The sequence below is a fragment of the Chenopodium album genome, chromosome 25 (genome assembly GCF_948465745.1).
Source record: "Chenopodium album chromosome 25, dcCheAlbu1.1, whole genome shotgun sequence".
Lineage (NCBI taxonomy): Eukaryota > Viridiplantae > Streptophyta > Magnoliopsida > Caryophyllales > Amaranthaceae > Chenopodium > Chenopodium album.
This window is the reverse complement of record NC_137858.1, coordinates 277039-299468: the sequence shown is the minus strand read 5'-3', so window position 1 is coordinate 299468 and position 22430 is coordinate 277039. Positions and strand designations below refer to the sequence as shown.

At 38.9% G+C, this 22430-nt stretch overlaps 2 protein-coding genes across 2 annotated transcripts; both read right to left on the bottom strand.

The window, feature by feature from the left end:
* Positions 1 to 2701: 2701 nt before the first annotated feature.
* Positions 2702 to 4243, bottom strand: LOC145615658 (zinc finger protein ZAT9-like). Its single transcript, XM_081670723.1, has one exon. It carries the CDS (start codon positions 4241 to 4243, stop codon positions 2702 to 2704), a length of 1542 nt encoding a protein of 513 aa, XP_081526849.1.
* Positions 4244 to 5542: 1299 nt separating this feature from the next.
* Positions 5543 to 18435, bottom strand: LOC145615605 (putative expansin-B2). The gene is made up of 4 exons (XM_081670678.1): positions 18249 to 18435; positions 17885 to 17997; positions 17547 to 17734; positions 5543 to 5855 (listed from the first exon to the last, which is right to left on the bottom strand). Exons 1-4 carry the CDS (start codon positions 18433 to 18435, stop codon positions 5543 to 5545), a joined length of 801 nt encoding a protein of 266 aa, XP_081526804.1.
* Positions 18436 to 22430: the final 3995 nt, after the last annotated feature.

Sequence of the window (22430 nt, the reverse complement as noted above, 5' to 3'; positions counted from 1 at the left end):
GTAGACTAAGTCTTAAAAGTCTACTTGTGCTTGTCCTTGAATTCTAACATGGAGAGCAGCTTATTTGTTGTGCAAGTGGTACCAAACTTATTTTAATTTGTTGCAAATTTTAGAAAATTACTTACTAAATGACCAAATCACTCTTTATTTTATATATATTAGTAGATAATTAAGGAGATTAGACCTAATGAACGTGATGAAATGTCTAAGATGGATTAAGTTAGAAGTCGTAGTCTAATAATGAAAATATGGAATATGTAAGAAATGTGTATTTGATATACTTGTAATTGTTTGGAGTTTTAAGAGCAGCGGCATAGTACTCCAATTAATTACTTTGTATTATATTTACAACTTGGTATGAATTGTTGTGTATTTGATTTTAGTACTTCCTTTGGTTAAAAGTAATGGTCCAATTCAAATTTAAATTACATACTTTGTTGATTGAATTTTATTATGGTATTTATTTAATTCGGTTAAAATACTAAAAAGTAATGGTCTAAATAATCAAGCAAAATTGATGAAGTAACAAGTTCATATTGTGACTTTGAAGTAACAAGTTCAAGTCATATCATTTACTTATTAGAAGTAATGATTCCATTTCCTTCATATTAAGACATATGCTGAGTTGTGAATTCGTAAATGTAATTATTGGATTTGATATTATATGAAAATAAAATAAAATTTGAAAGAGTATTCGTTTATGCTTATCACTCCATCTAGTGAGTCAATCCCTTGCTAACATAATATAAAACTACTTTCTATTATAAGTTATAATCATATGAAATTTGTGCAACACCTAATATTTTGATTAATGATTATTACAAAATGGAGGGCGTAAAAGATTTTCTTCAAAATGGGATAGCATATACGGAGTAAAGTAGCAGAAATACTTGCGTGGACCTAGTTCACAATAATATTATTGTGACCCGAGGTTTATATACACGCAACTGACATTATATTGAACATAGTGACCTTTATTTTTAACATAGTAACCTTATTTTTAACATAGTAACTTTTATTAAAAGTTGTATAACGTTTAATACTATTGTGAACTTGAAGTACGACGTTATGACCCTAATTTTAATATAGTGACCTTTATTATTAATATTGACCTTATAAAATATTTCATTAAAAAAATTAACCTCTTATAGCCTATATATTACCAAAATGACTTTTATTTTCAACATAGTAACCTTCATTTTATTATAGTGATTTTTTTTTTTATTAATAAAACAACCATAGTTTCACTAATATTAGTGGTCGACAATAAATTAGTGTGAACCAGGTTCATTTAAGAATTTGTAGTAAAGTAGAGCATGCCTTTGATTGTCTTAAAATAGAAGAAGCATTATTTTAATTTGAACTTCATTCTTTGCATGAGTTGAAAGGAAACAGCTCTTACTATAATAAACAGTGGGCTGCAAAAATCAGCACAGCCCATTCCAACATGATGCTTCATAGGTCTGGTCTTTTGATGTACCAAATTTAGTAACTTAGCTGTTCTTAACGTCATCACTATGTTTTCATGTCACAAAATTATGAGTCGAGTCCAATCAGGTCGGATTAGAACATACATCAATAACATGAATTCGTAAAGTATGTCATGGTTAGTCATGTAGAAGCATGGAGCACAAGATAGCATGTTTTTATAGGATTGAACACGTATAGTAACTAGATGAGAAACTTTAGTATTTTATTTAGCAAGTTGTCTCCTAATTGAACAACCTCATCTATCAATGAAAAGTATCAACACGTACAATTGACTATAACTTTATGAAATTTACAAGGTTGTTACAGGTAAAATACCGACTCTTGCAAATTAGATTTTTGACTAATGACTATTATTCAAAGGGTGAGCTTAATTAGGAGCAATTAGTAATTAATTTAATGGCCAATTGTTCATAATGGTCATAGTTTGGACAATTTCAACTTTCTTTGGATAGTTGCTAAACTAACATCACATAGGTTAAATATAAGGTGATTGTGAATTGTGACAATTTCAATTTTAACTTGTCAAGCCATGACATATAGGATTGGGCTGTCGATGAGCTAACCTAGTCCATTGGCCACTTCATGCGACACCATCATCGTACACTTGTATTGTATGTACCTAGTACCTACCTCGATCTGATCTTTTACCTTGCCTTGACATGGCTAATTAAATGGGGTAAATTTAAATTTTGATGCATGATATAACATACTCCGTACTTGAATAATGTCAAATATCAAATATGAGTTGACTTAGGCTAGGGAAGATAACTTGTCACGAAGAGTTGGCTATTTGAATATCGTTGCATATTATTGTCAAATTAAATCAGCTAATCAAGTATAATACGTTCACTACTATGTTTTTTTTTTTTTTTTTGATGATATGCAAATAATTCATAATATTTCTAATAAAAAATACACTTTGATACATATAAAAAAAGTTCTTGACTTATTTTTCATTGTTCACAAGAATCAAATATTTGGTGGATGGTAAGTCCATACTGTGTATACGACCCCCATCAAAAAATATGTATATATATATAGTATATACTATATACTAAAATTGCTATATGATGATGATGTTGATGAGTATAAATTAATTACAGTGTATCAATTTCATAATAATATACCTAAACATATTTTCTCTCTTATTTTTTCTTCTTTTTCTATGATTTTTATAGTATTTTTGAAACTTAAATATTTAGTATATAGTTTATGGGCTGGCTTTAACTGCATTAGTTGGACCAATCCCTACTTGTAACCAAGGAGAAGAGCTACCATTAGTGCTCATATTATCTTGTTCACATAATTTTGCTAACTTCACCTTACTATCTGCCTCATCATCTGCATTATTAGGCATATTAGACTCAATAACACTAATATTGTTAGTGATCTTGTTGTGATCACTTTCATTTTCAACCTTAAGTCCCTTATCTTGGTGGTGAAGGTTCTCTTGCTTAATTTCTACATTAACACTGCCCCAAGATTGTAAAAGTACATCGGTTGGGACTCGAAAGCTCAAAGGGTTCCTAGGGTCTCTTTGGATCTTAAGGATGTCTTGGTCATTTGGGGCGGGGAGGTTGAGATCCAATGCTTTTTGCTCGGAGATTGAGAGTTGATGATGAGTAGTGAAGATGGGAGGCGGTGGCCTTTCGTGTACTTGCTCGACTTGATCATGAAGTTGTTGAAATCTTGTTAGGGTTGAAGTGTCCGGAGCATTAGAGGTAATCCAATGACATCTTTTGTGACCTCCTAGTGCTTGTCCCGAAGAAAAGACTTTATGACAAATTGAACATTCATGTGATTTAGATTTAGGCCTCTTGGACATATTTGTCAAGGGTGAACTTGATCCACCACGTTCGAATTGGTACGTGGTACATGATTTCGCGGGTCTCATGAACTCGTGATCACTACTACCGCCTCCTAAAGTGTCTTCCTCCCCATTATAGCTATAATCTTGATCCATTTTTGCGGCGAAACACCCCTTGACTTTTTTATGACTAGCCCTATGACCACCTAATGCTTGATGAGAAGTGAACGTTCTCCCACACGCCTTACACTCGAACACACCTTTAGGGTTAGTGTTATTACTAGCCACACCTTTGGCCTTAACATCAAAAGGCGGTGGTGTCATGTATGGAGCTATGAAGCTAATTGAATGCCGCCTCTCTTCTTCCTTACTCGCGGAAGCACTAGACTCGTCTGGCTGCTCCACCACCATAGGGTCTACCGCGGCATTAGACAACATCATAAGACAGTTTGCAAGGTCTTCCTCCTCGCTAGACGGGCAATAATTAGGTTCAACTTTTGTCCTAAATGTTCTCTTCCTCTTAGACCATCCGGAGGCGGAGGCCCTCCTCCCACCAACATCGTCTCCATCGGATTCAGGTGAAGACAAAGGGGATTCAACATCAACATCATCATCATTAGGGTTACATTTACCATGATGTTCTATGAAAGTGTTCCATGACAAAAATTCTTTCCCACAATTTTCACAAACTCTAGCACTTCTTAGCCTATTAGGGTTTGTCCTTAATGCATACATACGCTTATTACTCGGCGGTGAGTTACCTCCACCACTACCACCTTTGTCCTCCCAATCGCTAGCCGGATCATCATCATCAAGGACACCACTCTCGTCGCCTATTCCATGAGCCCTCATATGACCTCCCAATGCCCTTCCACACATGAATCCTTTCTTGCAAATTCTACAAAAATGTTTGAAATTTGATTGTTGTTCTACAACCAAAGACATTACCTCGACTTTAATTAATTTCTTTTAAGAACAAAACTCGAATAAATAATCAATCATATATAACAGAAGGTTATTAACAATATGATGAATGAATGAATGGTTAAATAAAAATTTATGTACATGAAATATAATATAAGATGTGAAATGATATAATTATGTAGTAGAAGTTGTATGGTGAGAAGAGAGGTAAGAGTCCTAGTTTTTAGTTCAAGTGTTGGTTGGTTAATTGTGGATGAGAAAGAAAAGGGAAAAGAGTGAAGTTGAGAGTATGTGACACGTGTAAGGAGGATGTGTGAGTTCTTAGCTTAGGAGAAAGACTTGTTCTTTAAATCAAACTTATTCTTATAATTAATTTAATCAATTAAGTAGTGCTAATTTTTGCATGCTTTACTAATACTAGCTAGCTCCTTTTATTTATGGGGTGGAAATTCTAGCTATTTTGACTGTTTTGAGAGCAATTTTCGTTTGTCCATCCATTAAAATGCAAGTCTGTTTTAAGTAAGAAAAAGAAAAGGGAAATTAAAGTAGTTCAAACTTTTAACTGATTAAAGTCTATTCATATCCCTTAAAGTCCAAGTCAAGAAAAACAACCATTAAATCTAATGCTTCTCCTTGTATATCGCTTATTTTATTTGGCTAATTTCACTTTGTCGATTATATCAAACTCGTATTTGGGGGTTTATTATTTTCGGTTTATTTTGAGTTATCAGAACGTATTATTTTGTTCAAATTTGTGGGAGTATATATTAAACATGGAGTTAAATTATCTAAACTTCTTGCATAATTGTGTATACATTTATTATGTTTGGACTTAAAATCAAACAATCTTATACATAATGCAAAAATGTACATTCTACCTTATCTAATATGATCATGCACATAAGACATATGAAAATGGTGATACATTTAGTTTGCGAGAAAGCCCAGTGGGCAACACCGCAGCTCTATATCTTTTTTTCATTCAATGGGCCCAAAATGTCTACTAGGCCTTGTTTAGCAAAGTTCACTTGTAGATGATGCAAAGTTTAAAGAAGATGGGTGTAATTTACCTTTTTTGCAATAAAAGATAGAATATGAAAAGTGTACACAAAAGTAATACTGTAAAAGTTTACATTATATTGAGATAGATTCAACATTACAGAGGATGGGGGGAACAACTTGCATTCCACAACCTACATCCAACCAACATACAATATATTAATATCGTAAATTGTGATAGACAAGTTAAATATATGTCTGTAATTTCCATGACTTATTTTTAGAATTTAAAAATGATAAAGACACGGATCGAAGTACTATCTAGTTATTGAAATTAACGTGAGAACGATAGGTTTGGCCCCTAGGGATGACATTATTTAAGGTAAGGGTGTCTCGGGATTGAGCTTCAATTAATTCCAAAGACAAAGGAGGATGAAGACCATTGTCTGCATTCACCTCCCAAACTGCACCCCATGATTGTTTCAAGGGGATCCATTCACCAGATTCTTGCTTCAACTTCACACTCTCTATTCCCAAACCATCGGTATACTCAATTGTTGATGCAAAGTAGTACGGGTTCGAACCCGGATCCACTCTTACCTCCACGGTTACTCCCGGATACTTGCATTTTACCCTGTGTATGGGATAATATCTGGGTATGACCGATATCTTGTAAAAGCACGTGACCAAACTCTGAACAATTGTGAGAAGGCGCCGATATGCGCCAGAAAGCAAACATATCGGCTTGTCGGAATTCGGCACGTGGCAACAGAAGCTCGACACTTGGCGCAGGAGGCTTTGCATGGATGAGAGCCACCTGTCAAGGTGGATTATTATAAATAGTAGGTAGGACCTCATTAATGAGGCCAAAAAATTACTCTCTCTCTCTCTCTACTTTCTCTCTTTTACTTATCTTCTTCTCTTAAACACTTTCTGACTTTGTCATCGGAGTGGTAGGTTCTGACTTAAACACTTCTTCTCATTGTGTAGGTTCTCAGCTTGCCGATAGGAGTATCAGGATCTCAGGTCCGAGTTCTTGGGGGAATCAGATTCAGACAGAAACAATTTGGCGCTAGAAGGAGGGGACATTGATCACTTCTATCGCCTAAGAACCTCACACAAAACATATATATAACAACGATAATCATGGCCGGAAACATGAAATACCAGTAGAACAACCTCGGGTGGAAATAGTGGATGAAACCCATACCTTAGAGGGTAACCAGTTTCACATGCCGATAACCTCTCCCGCAGGTGGAGGGGAGGCAGAGGATCCTATGGCGGCATTCACGCCAGATGAATTGGAAACGGCAGCAAGGGTGATGAGTGCAATGAGTAGGAAGAGAAAGGAGGCTGAGGCGGCACAGGCTGAAAGGGGGGCCGCTCAGGCCGATATAGGAGCACCGCACCGTAACCAAGAGGAGCAACACAATCAGTTGATGAACTCGCCGAGGAGATCCCGACATGAATCGCCGATAAGATCGCACACAATGTCACGGCGGGTTGAACAATCCTCAAGTCGCACCGTGAGTACCAGAACCCAGCAGCAGAGAAGTTCGCAAGTAGATGGGCAGGCAGTGCGAACAGTGGTGCAGTTAAGGGCGTCCCCATTTGCCCAGCATATTTTGGACCGACCAATGGAAAAGGTGAAAATGCCGACTGGTAGGTATGATGGAAGAGGGGATCCGGCAAGATTCATAACGTCCTATGAGGGGCACATGATGCTGTATACCAACTCGGATGCAGTCTGGTGTAAGGTCTTTCCAACCACTTTGATTGGGGCTGCAGCCGATTGGTTTAACAACCTTAAAGTTGGGTCAGTAGATAGTTTTGAAAGATTGACCGAGATGTTTGTGGGTCAGTATGTCAGCAACAGTGTGAGGCAGAGGACCTCTGGAGAATTAATGGCCGTGGAGCAGAAACCGGATGAATCTTTGAGGGATTACATTAGGCGATTTAACAATGAGGCAAACACCATCCCAAAACTGCAACAAGAAATAGCTGTGATGGCTTTAATGAATGGCTTGGTTGATTCTGATTTCAAACGGTACCTTACAAGGAAAAACTTGCCGACATTAGCAGCGGCGTTTAGCAAAGCTCATGATTACATAAAGAGTGAAGAATTAATGAAGACAGGTAGCAGACATGTCGTTGCCGGAAAGGGGCAAAGTCAGTATGAAGGGACATCGTCTGGGGGAAGTAGGCCGAGAGCTCTTGCCCCGGGAAGGGGAGGAGGAAGCCGGCAAGATTCCAGACCGACAAGGCTGCCAATGAGATATAGCACCTACACTCCCCTGAATACACCAAGGGCAGCAATCTACTCAGTAAATCAGAACAGAGAGGATTGGTCAAGGCCGATTCCCATGAAGGCAAGGCCAAGGGATGTGAAGAAGTATTGTATGTTCCATAGGGATGTGGGGCATTATACGGAGGAGTGTACGCAATTGAAGGACAACATTGAGGAATTGATCAGGAAAGGGCATTTAACACAGTACTGGTTGAATGCAGGCAGGAATCAGCAACCGGCACAAGCAGTTGAGAGGCAACGGATAGAGGCAAGGCCTGAAAGGGCGCAAGGAGGAATAGTCCAACAAGGGGATGCAGGAATACCGCCGTTATCAACTGGAAGGGTAGATGTGATAACGGGGGGACCAGTTCATGGAGGGACAATTAGTGGAGCAAAGAAGCATTTGGCTGAGCACCGTCATCTAGTTTGTGCTTTGGATGTAGACAATCGTCCCCGGCCAGCATTGATACCTCAGGTGATGTTCACAGAAGAAGATGCAAGGGGTGTAGTGTTCCCACATGATGACCCATTAGTCCTAATAACTAAGATAAATGGGGCTGACATCAAAAGAGTGCTGGTGGATGGAGGTAGTTCAGCAAATGTGTTATTCATGCAGGCTTTTAAAGAGATGAATATAGGAAGGCAGTACCTGAAGCCGGTATCATATCCCGTGATTGGCTTCAATGGGTCAACTGTAAGGCCAGAAGGGAGCATCGTGTTACCGGTTAAGTTGGGTGATGGGCCACAAGCAAGAGATGTGATGGCAGAGTTCCTGGTGGTGGATGTTAAGTCAGCCTACAACGCAATTATCGGCAGACCAATAATACATGATATGCAGGCCGTTGTGTCAACTTATCATCTGGCAATAGCTTATGTGTCGAATTTAGGAGTTTTAGAGAAGGTGTATGGGGGTCAGGTGATGTCAAAGGCCTGCTATGTAACAGCTTTGAAGAATCCGGTTGGCAGTGCTCCGACACCGTGTAATCCGATAAAGGAAGATCAACCAACGGTTCAAGATTTGACAATGAAAAACTTTGATGCAAGGCCTGAGGAAACCCCAAGGCCGTTACCAGGGGAAGAAACTGTCCAGGTTGAGTTGCAACCGGGCAATCCAAGTAGAACAGTGAAGGTTGGGGCCGATATGGACGTAGATACAAGATGTAATTTGATAAGCCTGCTGCGAGAGAATGCAGATGTCTTTGCGTTTTCGGCAAGTGAGATGCTAGGAATACATCCAGAGGTGATGGAGCATAAGCTGAATGTTGATAGAAAATTTAGACCAATAAGGCAAAAGAAACGCAATTTCTCAACTGAAAAAATAGAAGCAATCCAGGCTGAGGTGAACAAGCTCTTAGCGGCCGGGTTCATTGAGCCTTGTACATATCCCGAGTGGTTGGCTAATGTAGGAATGGTGAGAAAGCCGACAGGGAAGTGGCGAATGTGTGTGGATTTTACAGATTTAAATAAAGCTTGCCCTAAGGATTGCTACCCATTACCCCGGATAGACAGGCTGGTAGACTCAACCTCTGGTCATGCAATGCTTAGTTTTCTGGATGCGTTTTCAGGATACCATCAGGTCATCATGCATAAGGCTGACAGGAATAAAACGGCTTTTATAACAGATGTCGGTGTGTATTGTTATAAGGCAATGCCGTTTGGATTGAAAAATGCAGGGGCAACCTATCAGAAGTTGGTGGACAAGATATTTGAGAAGCAGAAAGGCCGGAATGTTGAGGTGTATGTGGATGATACGATAGTGAAAAGTAAAGAAAAAGGGGACCATATAGCGGATCTGAGGGAAACATTTGAGACGTTAAGGAAATACCAGATGAAGCTGAATCCGGAGAAGTGTGTGTTTGGGGTCAGATCAGGGAAGTTTTTGGGCTTTATGATCAGCGAACGGGGAATAGATGCAAATCCAGATAAGGTGAATGCGGTACTTCAAATGAAACAACCAAAAACCATTCGTGATATACAGAGATTGACTGGCAGGATGGCAGGATTGACCAGATTTATCAGCAAGTCGGCTGATAAGGCACTTCCGTTTTTCATGGTACTAAAAGAATAAAGCATTCGAGTGGGGAATGGAACAAAGAGACGCCCTGGAAGTAGTAAGGAATCATCTTAGATCTCTTCCCACAATTGCCAGGCCCGAGAAGGGAGAAGTGTTGCAGTTATATATCTCGGCATCGCCAAAAACGGTGGCAGCCGTTTTGTCAGTGGAAAGGAAGAAGCAACAACAGCCGATATACTTTGTCAGTCATGTATTGAATGCGGCAGAACGCAGATATCCAGTGATAGAGAAAATGGCGTTAGCAGTAGTAGTGGCAGCTAGGAAGTTGAGGCCTTACTTTGATGCACATCCAATAGAGGTGTTAACCAATCACCCTTTGGAGAAATCATTGCATAAAATGGATACATCTGGTAGATTATTGGCATGGGCAGTTGAGTTGTCGGAGTACGAAATAAGCTACAAGCCTAGAACATCAATTAAGGCTCAAGCACTGTCGGATTTCATTGTTGAAACCACATACACCGATGAAGAGGGAGAATTGGGAACATGGCAGGTATCAGTTGATGGTTCAGTTACAGCAACGGGGGAAGGGGCTAGAATTGTGATAACGGCTCCAGACGGGAAAATGTTTGAATATGCCATGAAATTTAAGTTCAAGGCAACAAATAATGAAGCCGAGTACGAGGCTGCAGTAGCTGGAATGCAGTTGTCAATAGCGGCAGAGGCAAAACGGCTGGTTTTAATAACTGACTCTCAGCTGGTATCAAGTCAATTCAGTGGGGAGTATGAAACTCGAGAGCCGGCAATGGTGAAGTATTTGGAGAAGATGAAACAGTTAGCGGCGCAGTTGCAATACTTTGAGATAAAATTAGTTCCGATATTGAAAAATGCTCAAGCAGACGCGCTGGCAAGATTGGCAATTTCAAGTTTTAACGACTTGGAAAGGACGGTCATGGTGGAGGTTTTAAAGCAGAGAAGCATAGATGAGGTGTCGGCAGAAGTTTTGATGTTGGGGACCAGTGGTATGATAAAATACTAGCATACCTCATTCATGGTGCAGGGCCGATGGACAAGGGGGAGTTGAAAAGATTGAGGAAAGATAGTGTGTGGTTTGTCATGCACCAAGGCCAGTTATACAAAAGGGGGTTTTCACTGCCATTGCAAAGGTGTATAACGGACTTTGAGTCAGCAAGATTGTTAGAAGAATTGCATGAAGGTAGCTGTGGTAACCATCTCGGAGCAAGAGCCTTGTCCAGAGAAGCAATGAGAAGGGGATACTACTGGCCGACAATGAATGCAGATGCAATAGCTTATGTCAAAAAATGCGAGAAGTGTCAAAAGTTTGCCCCAGTTATCAGCCTGCCCCCTAATGACCTGACTCCGATATTAAATCCAATCCCTTTTTGCCAATGGGGAATGGATATAGTAGGCCCGTTCCCATCGGCCACGGGTGGAAGAAAATTTCTGATAGTGGGGATTGACTACTTCACAAAGTGGATTGAGGCAGAACCAGTAGCGAAGATAACGGCATCAGAAGTGAAGAAGTTTATATGGAAAAGCATCTTCACAAGATTTGGGTTGCCGATGGCGATGGTTTTTTATCATGGAACCCAATTTGACTGTAAGCCAGTCAAAGATCTCTTAACGATGTACAAGGTGAAATTTGCTTATGCAGCAGTATGCCATCCACAATCTAACGGCCAGGCAGAAGCAGCAAATAAGCAAATAATAACGGCAATTAAAAAGAAGATCGAAGATGCAAAGGGTTTGTGGGCAGATTTGATACCAGAGATATTGTGGGCAAACATGACAACAATTAGAGAGGCCACAGGTGAATCACCTTATACTTTAGTTTTTGGAACAGAAGCAGTCATACCAGCAGAAGTTGGGTTGCCGACATTTAGGATTCAGCATTACTGTGAAGACCAAAATGATTTACTCCTACGACAACAGTTAGACTTCTTGCCAGAGCTCAGAGAAAAGGCAGCAGTTAAGTCAGCTGCATTTAAGGAAAGAATGTCAAGGGCCTACAACAGAAGAGTATCTCATCGGCCGTTAAGTGTGGGAGATCTGGTACTGCGAAGAACAGCGGCAACCGGTAAGGGCAAGGAAGATGGAAAGCTGACTGCAAGTTGGGAAGGACCTTATCCAATTAGAGATGTCGTCATCCAAGGATCGTTTTATCTAGAAACTTTGGATGGGGCACCCCTGAAGAATGTATGGAACTCGGCTGTATTGAAGAAATACTATGTGTAATGTACAATTTTCATGTGAAGCTGATATCAAAAAGGGTATCAGTGATGAATGAAGAAGTATTCAGACAATATGTGTTGGAAATAGGCATCCTCCATTTAACAGAACAACGTTAAATGGGACGGACAGCTCAAAACCGCTTCCGTGAAGTTAATAGATATACAACCTGATCAGTTGTATACGTTAACTCACGAGGTTGCTGGTTCAAAATATAATACCGGCAAAATCAATTCGAGTATACGCCGATATGAGGCGTAGCTCAGAAAGTGATCGCCGAGAGGGTACCTAACTGGCTGAAACAACAAAGCAGTAGGTGACCAATGTTATAATCTGGACCAGCAACAAATGATTACTACTTAGTATACATAGTTCTAATACAAACTATGTACACTGGGGGGAGTAAGGAATGAGATAGATATCATGCTTTGGTAATTTTTACGTGATAGTTGTTAAGGCCGTTGTAGTATGATTATGAATGAGATAGATATCATGCTTTGGTAATTTTTACGTGATAGTTGTTAAGGCCGTTGTAGTATGATTATGATATTGTCAAGTTTGATAATTGCTGGAAGTTGTCAGATATCAGACAACTCTCTGTTGGGTGTCAAGTAAATTCCTATCTTATGTGAATTGTTTTATGTATTTTATCCCTAATTAGTATGATAAGAGATGTTTAAATTTGTAAACAACTGATAAATGACAGAATGTAATGAAAATGAGCTAAGTTTACATAATAACAAAGTTGACAATCGACAGGAATCACCACAAAAAAGGGGTATATGCCGATAAAACAGCATTGTCGAAATAAATGTTGAAACATACAAAAGACGATAAAAGGAGAGTTATAGCTGATAAGGTCCAATAATACAAGACCCACAAGAAGATGTCGGTGATGACTGCCCGCCCCTTCAAGCTTGTGCATACTCAGGCACTGGGGAATCCAAAATGCTGGGATCTTTGGGGCCGTCATCAGCACTTGGCACCAGATTGTACAAGTCCTCTTCAGAGAATTGCTGTGCCTCGAAGCCGGAAGGGATCTTGTAGGCTTCCTCGTTGAAAGCCTTTTCAACCTTAGCCCAATCTTCCTTCTTCCAACTGGAAGCGTGGGCGACACATCTCTGAGCAGCCGTCCAACCTCCATCGAAACGATCTTGGAGCTTGGAGCAGAACTCATTGGAAGCTATATAACGGCCAACCACTCTCTGACGAATACCAGGTTTGTCAGCTTCCATTTTTTGAACCTTTTCTTCAAGGCTCTTAATTTTAACTCTGGCATCGCGGAGATCTTTTTCAACCGAGGGAAGGCGCTCAATGGCCTTATTCTTCTCGGTGATCTGAGTCTTCAGACTCTGCACCTCTAGCTCAAGACTGGCGACCTTCTCCGCCTTAACCTTCAGCTCCGACATCTCCTTGTCATCTCTCTCTTTTATTTTCTTCAAGTCATCTAAGGCTCTTTCAGCATTATTGATTATTTCCTGCATGGCACTTTGGCTGGAAGAGGCCTAATGATGTTTCTCCTGATAATAACGGTACATCTCAACGAGCTCTGTACCAGACATGACAGCCTAAAAAAAATATATGAACAGTTAAGAATAAGATAAACAGAATAAGTCTATATCGAAGCCGTACACCAAATGTAAAAATATATAAAGGAAGAGTTAGGGTACCTTCATCATGTTATGCATGTGAGTAGCAGCAAGGGGGCCGATTGGACCAGCAGGCCTGTCCATCGGCAGAGTGAGATTGCTCAAAAGCCGATAACCGAGATTCCCACCTTGCATTGGGTCATCGGTAATCATAGACTCATTCCGGCCGACATCCATGTTGGGTTGCCAACGGTCTCTGGAATGACCAGCAGGGACGGCGAAACCCTTCAGAACTTCGTTTGGAAACCTTCCAGAGACTCGTTCAATCCATTGATTGGACCGATACGTCAGGGCCGGAATACTTGAATCAGAGCCAACCGTAGTAGGGGCAACTGTGACGGTTGGCTGAAGCTGACGAGGGGACTCGGCGGAAGTGAGATCTTCGATCTCAATCCCCTGAATAACCTTCTTCACAATGGCCTCAGGGCTCTTAGTTTTGGTGATGGGTGGAGTCTTCTCGGACTCCGATTGGTCCTTCTTCTTCCCACCACGCCCTTCAGATTGTCTGGGGCTGGAGATCACAATTCCACCTCGCCGATTGGCCAGAGATGTCGTCTTTCTCTTCTTGGCATTGTCATCGGCCATGATCTCAGCTCTTCTTTTGGCACTGATAGCTGGAGCGCGGCCGCAAACGGTAGCAAGAGTATCGTAGGGGCTTGAAGCTTTAGGGCAACGTCTGAGAACTCTTCTCCCGTCGGAAGATAAGCCGAGTTGCCTGTTGTCCAACTTGTCAATACCTGAGAGCAAAGAATGTAAGTTCAATCAGCTAGGTACAGATAATTTAAAAAAAAAAAAAAAAAGAAAGAGAAATTCAATAAAATAAACAGTACCATAATGGTCAGTCCAACAGAGACCGACACGAGACAACGGCGCGTTGCCCAGAATGTAACTCACATTCGGCACCCACACCTTAGGAACTATGCGGACCTTGCCGTCACCTTCATCAAATTCTGAGACGTCAAAATGATTGACGGCTCTCTCTTCATGTTTACCGAGATCCCTCTCGGGAATTGAGTCAAAGCGAGGATGAGGCTGGTAAAAGGTTCTTCTTAGAGGAAAGTCCTCAGGAACCGACATGAAAAAGAACCTCACTTGCCAGCCCTTGCAACTTGTCAGTTTGGGGTGGACGGTATATTTGTGAGGTTGGGTATACAAAGACCACCATCCATCCGACTGACCGTCTCTCTTCAGAGTATCAGTCGTCTAAAAACGTTAAGGGTTAGGGGATAGTTTTGATATAGCATGACCCAGATGGTGGCAATAACGGCCCGAATAGTGGGAGGAGTAACCTGAACTAAACAGACGTTCCAAGCCCTCAGGATTTTTGCCACAAAGGGATGTAAAGGAAAGCGGAGGCCTAAGTCTAAATGCTTCATATAAACGGCCACGGAACCTGCTGGGCAATCTAATACCGAGGTTCCAGAAGGGGGAATTGACAGCTCATACCCGTCAGATAAGTTGAAAAATTTCTTAGCGCGACGGCAATAATCTTTTTCAATTGCCGTTTTCCTAAAATCGTCATTTATTTTTGCCTTGGCCACTTTTCCATCTCTGGCAAGGATAATGGGTTGTCGGAATTTAGCTCCGTCAGTTTCAGAGTTATATCCCTCGTCCAGATTCTCTTCCTGGATAACCTCTGCCGTCATGTCAACAATGTCTTCCCTGCTCTCATTATTGATACTACCTTCTTGAGTCTCGTCATCTCCTAAAACCGAGTTGACGGCTGAATCATGAACGGGGGATGACGGACCTTCCTGGGGGTTTGCAGGGATATCAGCCACTGGTTCTTCTTCGGAAGAACTCACAACCTGACCTTGCCCAGGTCTTTTGCTGGATTCAGCTGCCTTAGCGGCCTCGGCTGCCTTAGCTGCTTTGGCGGCCTCAGCAGCCTCACGGGCAGCAGCTCGAGGCTGATAACTGGTACTCTTTACCCTTGGCATGGTTTTTATACCTATATTGCCAACGTTAGTGCCGTATTGATTAAAATAGCGTTTCCCAGCAAAGCTGCGTAAGTGATAACGAACACTAACAGGCTCAACGTCAAGAATTTCAATATCGGCAGGAATATCAGGGTTAGTGGGATAATAGGCACGTTCGCGGTGGGCAATAGTCCTATGTAGCATAAAAGCACGTTTCTCTTCTTCAGAAGATAACGTCTCAAATGGATAATCAATATTATCAGAAAGGGAAGATGAATTACCCTGATTACTACCGATTTCTTTGCCTAGGGATTGCCTAATTAAACGACGCCTAGCAGTACTAAGGTTAGGGAAATTCTCTTCGACACTATCTTCAGAAATTTAATTCAAAAACGAGAAAATAAAACAAACATGCAAAATCAGGGGTTAGGGAGCGGCAATACCTTCGACGAAAGTCGCTGATACGATGTACTTAAAGGTGAGAAGTGACGAAGAAGAAAAGCACGCCGAATATACTGAGAAGTGCAGACCGAAATCGAGAAAAGTCAGAAAAGTAAACCTTTGGTTGAAGAACAATTGAGACTGAGAAAAAGCTTTGGAAAATGAGAAATGAAACGAAAAATGGCGGAATTTTGATCTAAAAGAAGAAACTGAAAAGTCAGTTGAGGAGAAAGGCGGTTCAGAAATCCAACGGCCCTGAATCGACAACCAATTTCAAAAAGTAGCGGTAGGATTTATGACACGTGTACTAATTTTCCCGCTTCAAAAAAAAAAAAAAAAAAAAAACGGTTACGCTTCCATATATTTTGTAAAAAGTAGACCTTGTCTGCTATCGGCACACAAGGTCACTTGGGGGAGAAAACGGAGTTTTTAGCTCCCATGTATTTTGTAACAAGTGGACCTTGTCTGCTATCGGCACACAAGGTCACTTGGGGGAGAAAACGGAGTTTTTAGCTCCCATGTATTTTGTAACAAGTGGACCTTGTCTGCTATCGGCACACAAGGTCACTAGGGGGGGAAAACGGAGTTTTTCGCTCCCATATATTTTGTAACAAGTGGACCTTGTCTGCTATCGGCACACAAGGTCACTTGGGGGGGAAAACGGAGTTTTTCGCTGTAACAAGTACACCTTGTCTGCTATCAGCACACAAGGTCACTTGGGGGGGAACAAAAGGAGTCACTAGAACATAACAGAGTAATGCGTCGAGGAGATATAAAAAGTATGAATACAATATGGGATTATAATACTATACAAAAGTTGTCCTGAAAGTTACAACAAAAAATTAATAATAATAAATTAAAATAAATCTTCTCAGTAAAAGAATATAGAGCTTAAAAATAGAGGCAAATCTTCTCAGCAAAAGATGTGAGTCTCTAAGGTATCCTCAAGCTTCATCCGATGCAGTGTTTGAGTATAAGCCAAGCGGGTATAACGAACTGCAGCAACGGCAAGGTCGGCAATAAAGTTTTGTTAATGCACAGTGCTTGACAGAGTATCAGAAACGTTATCACATGAAACTTCCAACATAAGGTAAAATTTGAAGAATGAGAAGTGGAACCCAAAGTTTGTCTAGTTAGGTTAAGTTTGTTGGCTACATTAACTGAGAGCGATGATGTATGATCATGCGTCCTCACTTGGGGGGCTAATTGTATGGGATGATATCTGGGTATGACCGATATCTTGTAAAAGCACGTGACCAAACTCTGAACAATTGTGAGAAGGCGCCGATATGCGCCAGAAAGCAAACATATCGGCTTGTCGGAATTCGGCACGTGGCAACAAAAGCTCGACACTTGGCGCAGGAGGCTTTGCATGGATGAGAGCCACCTGTCAAGGTGGATTATTTTAAATAGTAGGTAGGACCTCATTAATGAGGCCAAAAAATTACTCTCTCTCTCTCTACTTTCTCTCTCTTACTTATCTTCTTCTCTTAAACACTTTCTGACTTTGTCATCGGAGTGGTTATCCCCGGACCACCCCGGGGTTAGCTAACTTCTTCTCATTGTGTAGGTTCTCAGCTTGCCGATAGGAGTATCAGGATCTCAGGTCCAAGTTCTTGGGGGAATCAGATTCAGACAGAAACACCCTGCACCACCATTTATAATATTAAATTAATTATACTATACTATACTTGTTATATTCAATAAAATTATTCTTTCAAATTATTATTAGTCTTTTAAATTGGTTTTAGTGGTAGTTTGTTACTTTTGGTATTGGATGTGAAGAACACCAGCATCTCGTAGTTTTTGAGCTTGACCAGGCTTAGCCATGGCTCCAAAAGCTGTTCCACTCAAATCGAAATGAGGTTCGTCCGATGGGCAACCTGGACATTCATCTGTTATCGTCACTGTCACTGCTTTTCCCGAACATGCTTCATTTTCCGTACATTTTACCTACACCAACCCAAATTATATATTTATATTGACTGAACATGGAATCTTGATTGTATTGCAATCAAATTCAACAACTTCGTTTACATAAAATCATCATGTTTAATTAACAATGATATAAATTTATAAAAAAATAAAATTAAAAACACTAACCTCGTAGCAAACTCCACACCCGTCACCAAAATTATACAATGAGGATCCAGCTGCTGTAACCATGCCAGAATACTGAGGTTTATCCACCGTATTTGTATATCCACACGCTCCACCTACATATATATACGTCATATTGTTATTAGTAAAACAATCATTCTGTTTTCCGTCTAAGATTAATTTTGATCAATGAGGCATTTCCCTCGAAACAAGCTTGTAACTAACATATAAATCACACATCTTGTTATTCGTCTTATGAAGGTCTGTCACGTGTTAGACAACCCATATATATTAAAGGTTTCAACCAGTTCGTCATCTAATCATATACGAGTACATAAGAAAAAAATACGCAAGTATAATAAATTACCATCGCTTCCAGCGCCATCAGGACTTCCATACCATGTAGCACCAGCAGGAGACCAATTAGAATAAGAGTCTTGATAATGTTTGGACACATTCAAAAGTTTAGGGTTGAAACAAAGACAACTATTAAAAAGAAGAGCAAAATTCATTACAAACACTAAAGAAAAGAGGTAATGACAAAGAAGAGCCATTATTATGAGTTTAATTACTTAATAACTTAGCTAATTAATACGTATAAGATGAACAATTTAGTATATACTTGTACTATATTTTATAGTAATACTAAACCTTAGTACTTAACCCTTTGTGATAAAAACTGCTAAAAACTCACTCTTATTTATAGTGAAACTGAGGGAGAATTGTAATCTTCGTCATCATCATCTTAATTTAGCCATTAATTGTGGAAATCAGTATAAGTCACCATCAAAACATTAATTTAAAAAATAATGCATGATACGAGTATTATTTTTTATTTTTATTTTTTTTTATTGTACAGTACCATTTAAAGGCTTCATTTTCTAGCATGTGCGCATAAAATATAATGTTAGAAAGTAAACCCCAAACATGCATAACATGACATATATAATAAGATAAAAAAAAAAAAAAACTATAAATGTAGCAGCAAAGATGGAAAGTAAATCTTAATGACTTGACTTTAGCGCACCATTTTCTTAAATCAATTTACGATTCCATGAAATTTGCATAATTTTCGCAATCTTTTGATTTCACTCAAATTGATTTTTGTACCATCAGAAATTAAATGTGTGACATGATGATGTGATTTAGAATTGAACCTTTCACACTTGTAATAGTTTACGTTTACCTATCAAATTGTGCATATGAACCAAACAAGTAATAGTATAATTGACGCAAGATTTGAAGGTTATTAGTGCGATTCCAACGATAGGGATATGGTTCATGTACGTAGCTAGCCAAAATTTGTGGAACTTTGTCTCTTGTTTCAACCGTTTTGAGTGTGGTTGAGTCTACGTAATCAAATAATGATGCAATACTATTTAGTATTTTGCTTGAAAATTTTCAACTTAGGTTATAGTGGATGGGATTGAAAAATACACATATATATATACTACCTCAGTTACATATTTGCAACGATTAGACATTTTTCTTCTCTACTTTATGTCAAATCGTTGCAAATAATGTGTAACGGATGTAGTATATAAAGTCAGAGAATGATTGACTACATGCTAAACCTATTCAAATATCGCAATCTTATAGTATTCAATTATTCATATCTATAGATAAGCTAGCTTGGACGTGTATGTGTTGCACCGACTAATTAAAAATACTATGATTAGTAAATAAGTCTATCCTCCACAGTCCACACTCACTTATATTTGTTCCTCTATATTGGTTTACCCCAAATTTACAAAAATAAAAAGCTAGGAATAGACAAAAATAAAGATATTTCGAATGTCACAAATAAGTTGAAATAATCTTAAATGAAAACTACACGACTATATGACTACATAGTACATAAAGAATAAACAACTACTCGTATTATGAAGTATGAATATTAGAGGCCCGGCCTCGTACAACTACTCGTACAGTCGTACTATAAATACTATGAATATTAAAAGTCGGTGTTCATAATTAAGTTACTACGACTTGCAACAGTGAACTTGATTGCTTGAATAACATAGCCAATTATTTTTTGTTTCTGTAATTGGTAAATGAAAAACACATTCTTGAACGGTTGAAAAAGTGAAACATTTACTGTAACATCATATGCTTTACTGTGGTAATAAATTACTTATGCATCAAATTAACTTCTTAATGCAAAATTTCCTTACTTAAATTACGAGATGATGTTTGTGGGCCTTTGATTATCACACGACTAATTGTCCTATTATTATAATTGACCCCTTAAATGGGTGACTTGAGTCGAGTACGTGGTACGTACTACTTTTAATTTTTAATTTTTTATTTTTTTCGAAAAGGCCTTTTAATTTAAATAATGTGATAGGAGAGAAAATAATCTCCGGTGAAATTGCCGTTAATGGAGGTTATTGACGGTTGATAAAAGTGACATTTATTTTAAGTATTTTCCAACTTGATGTTTTCATATATTGTGGTAGTTGGTCTACTGAATAATGTGACTCATTTCAACACTAAGATACAAATAGTCATAGTCTTCCATATTCATTGATAATATTAATGACTTAATTAGCCATGACTTCTAGTAGGACCAAGATTGTTTTATGCCTAAATTACAAATTAGCAGGTTTTCATACATAATTGAGAATTGTATTCGGATTTGTATTGTATTAGAAAGGTTAGTCAATCCAAATATTTGTGATGTTGATTTTAGTGATGATATACAAGGTGACTACATTTATTGTATTTTGTATATGACATACTTGATAAGTTGGTGTATGCATTTCTAAAAGTTTTTGCCGCCAGTTAAGTTATACATCGATTATTTATACAAGTAGTATTTTGTTGTTTCAATGAATACTACAAGAAGGGGGGTTGAATTGTAGTATGAGAGTTTAGCCAAACTTTTTGCGGAATTAAAATTAAGTTAGCTAAAGGAACTGAGAGATTAACTGAAGGAACTAAAGAATGCAAGAGAGATTTTACGTGGAAAGCTCCTTGGCCCTAACAAGGAGAAAAACCACGACCACTTGGGATTTTGGGAAAAAAATCTTCACTATAATAGGGCAAATGATCCTATTACAAGCTAAAGACTCAAACTCAAGTTCCTCTACGAACTTGAGACCCTGAGGAACAAGTCACCCAACTTGTTACTCTTCTCTTCTCTTTCTCTCTTCTCACTTCTCTGTTCTCTCTTCTCTTTCTCTTCTCTCTCTCTCTTCTCTTTCTCATACACAAATGTTCACTCGAACTTCCCCATTCCCCAATTACAACTCGAAAGAAAAACAAACTCTAGTATAAGAACATTAAGAACACTCTAATCAACTTATGTGGAATTGGACGCTTGACTCAATTAAAAGCTTGAAAACTTATGTGAGCAAGGACGAGTTTTTCCAACAGAAATCAAGAGCTATTTATAGAGCAATAAACGCTTTGGAAAACTTCATTGTGCAGCAAACCCATTACGCCACTACTCATGCCCACTAAGAAGATCATGTCCCTTAATTTAAGGAACCATGAACTCCTCAATTTTGCAGAACCACGACTTGAAGAAGAACGTGGGAGAGTAGGCCGCAAGTTTTGGAAAACATGGAAGATTTTATCTTGTTAAAAATATTTTCCGAAAATCAGAAAAAGAAAATAAAATCATATTTTCCGAAAATCAGAAAAGGATAAAATCTTTTTGTTTGAAAAGATAATCGTTAGAGAATAACAACTTTCCTAAAAATTAGCTAGCACAATATTATCTTTTTAGACCAATTCCACACAGTAAATTCGAATGTAACTAACTTTCTTATACTTACATAAATCCTAAAATATGTAAAATATTTAGTCTTCATGTTTCTCTGATGAAGCTTCTACTCCGAGGCTTCTGTTCCTTGGAAGGAACTTCTCTTCTGTGGTGATGCTTCTTCTCTGAAGCTTCTATTCCCTGAGGGAACCTTCTCTTCTCAAGTCTTCATTTCTGAAGCGCCAGTTCCTGTGAGGGAACTCTTCTTTTTGGATAACTTTGTTTCTGGCTTTCCTGTTCCTCATGGTATCTTTGTTAGACACTTAATTCTCCTAGTCTTTGCACTGATCACACACTCAAACAATCAAGCCTTTATTAGTATGTAAGTAAGTAAGGTTGTGTCATCATCAAAATCATTAAGTCCAACAATATTCCCCCTTTTTGATGATGACAAACAATCCAAACTTACTTACAAGGAAACAAAGATAATCCATCCTAAGCTAAAGAAGGAAAATGCAAAAATACAATGCAATGCAAAAAGGGAACTACTTAATAAAAATAAAGACAGAAAACAAAAAGAAGAAAAAATGCAAAAATGGAAAAACTTGTATTTACATATACCTGCCTGTAGAGATGTAGGCTTGCTGGGAAGACTTCGAACAGAGACCATAGAATGATTAAGTTTCCTTGAGATAGTTTGCATCTTTTCCCCCTTTTGGCATTATCAAAAACCAACATACAAGCAATAGTATACCATAACACAACACCATCAAGTGGTCTAGTGTTAAGACAAGAAGCATGCATATATAGAGAAAACATTCACAAAGCATATAGTCAAAA

What these genes read in the sequence shown, in the direction of transcription:
- LOC145615658 (XM_081670723.1), bottom strand. Translation starts at nt 4,243, where the DNA reads ATGTCTTTGGTTGTAGAACAACAATCAAATTTCAAACATTTTTGTAGA.
- LOC145615605 (XM_081670678.1), bottom strand. Translation starts at nt 18,435, where the DNA reads ATGGCTCTTCTTTGTCATTACCTCTTTTCTTTAGTGTTTGTAATGAAT. An exon ending in TGATGGCGCTGGAAGCGATG is followed by an intron (nt 17,998 to 18,248) that starts GTAATTTATTAT and finishes ATATATATGTAG; the next exon opens with GTGGAGCGTGTGGATATACA. An exon ending in GGTGTGGAGTTTGCTACGAG is followed by an intron (nt 17,735 to 17,884) that starts GTTAGTGTTTTT and finishes GGGTTGGTGTAG; the next exon opens with GTAAAATGTACGGAAAATGA.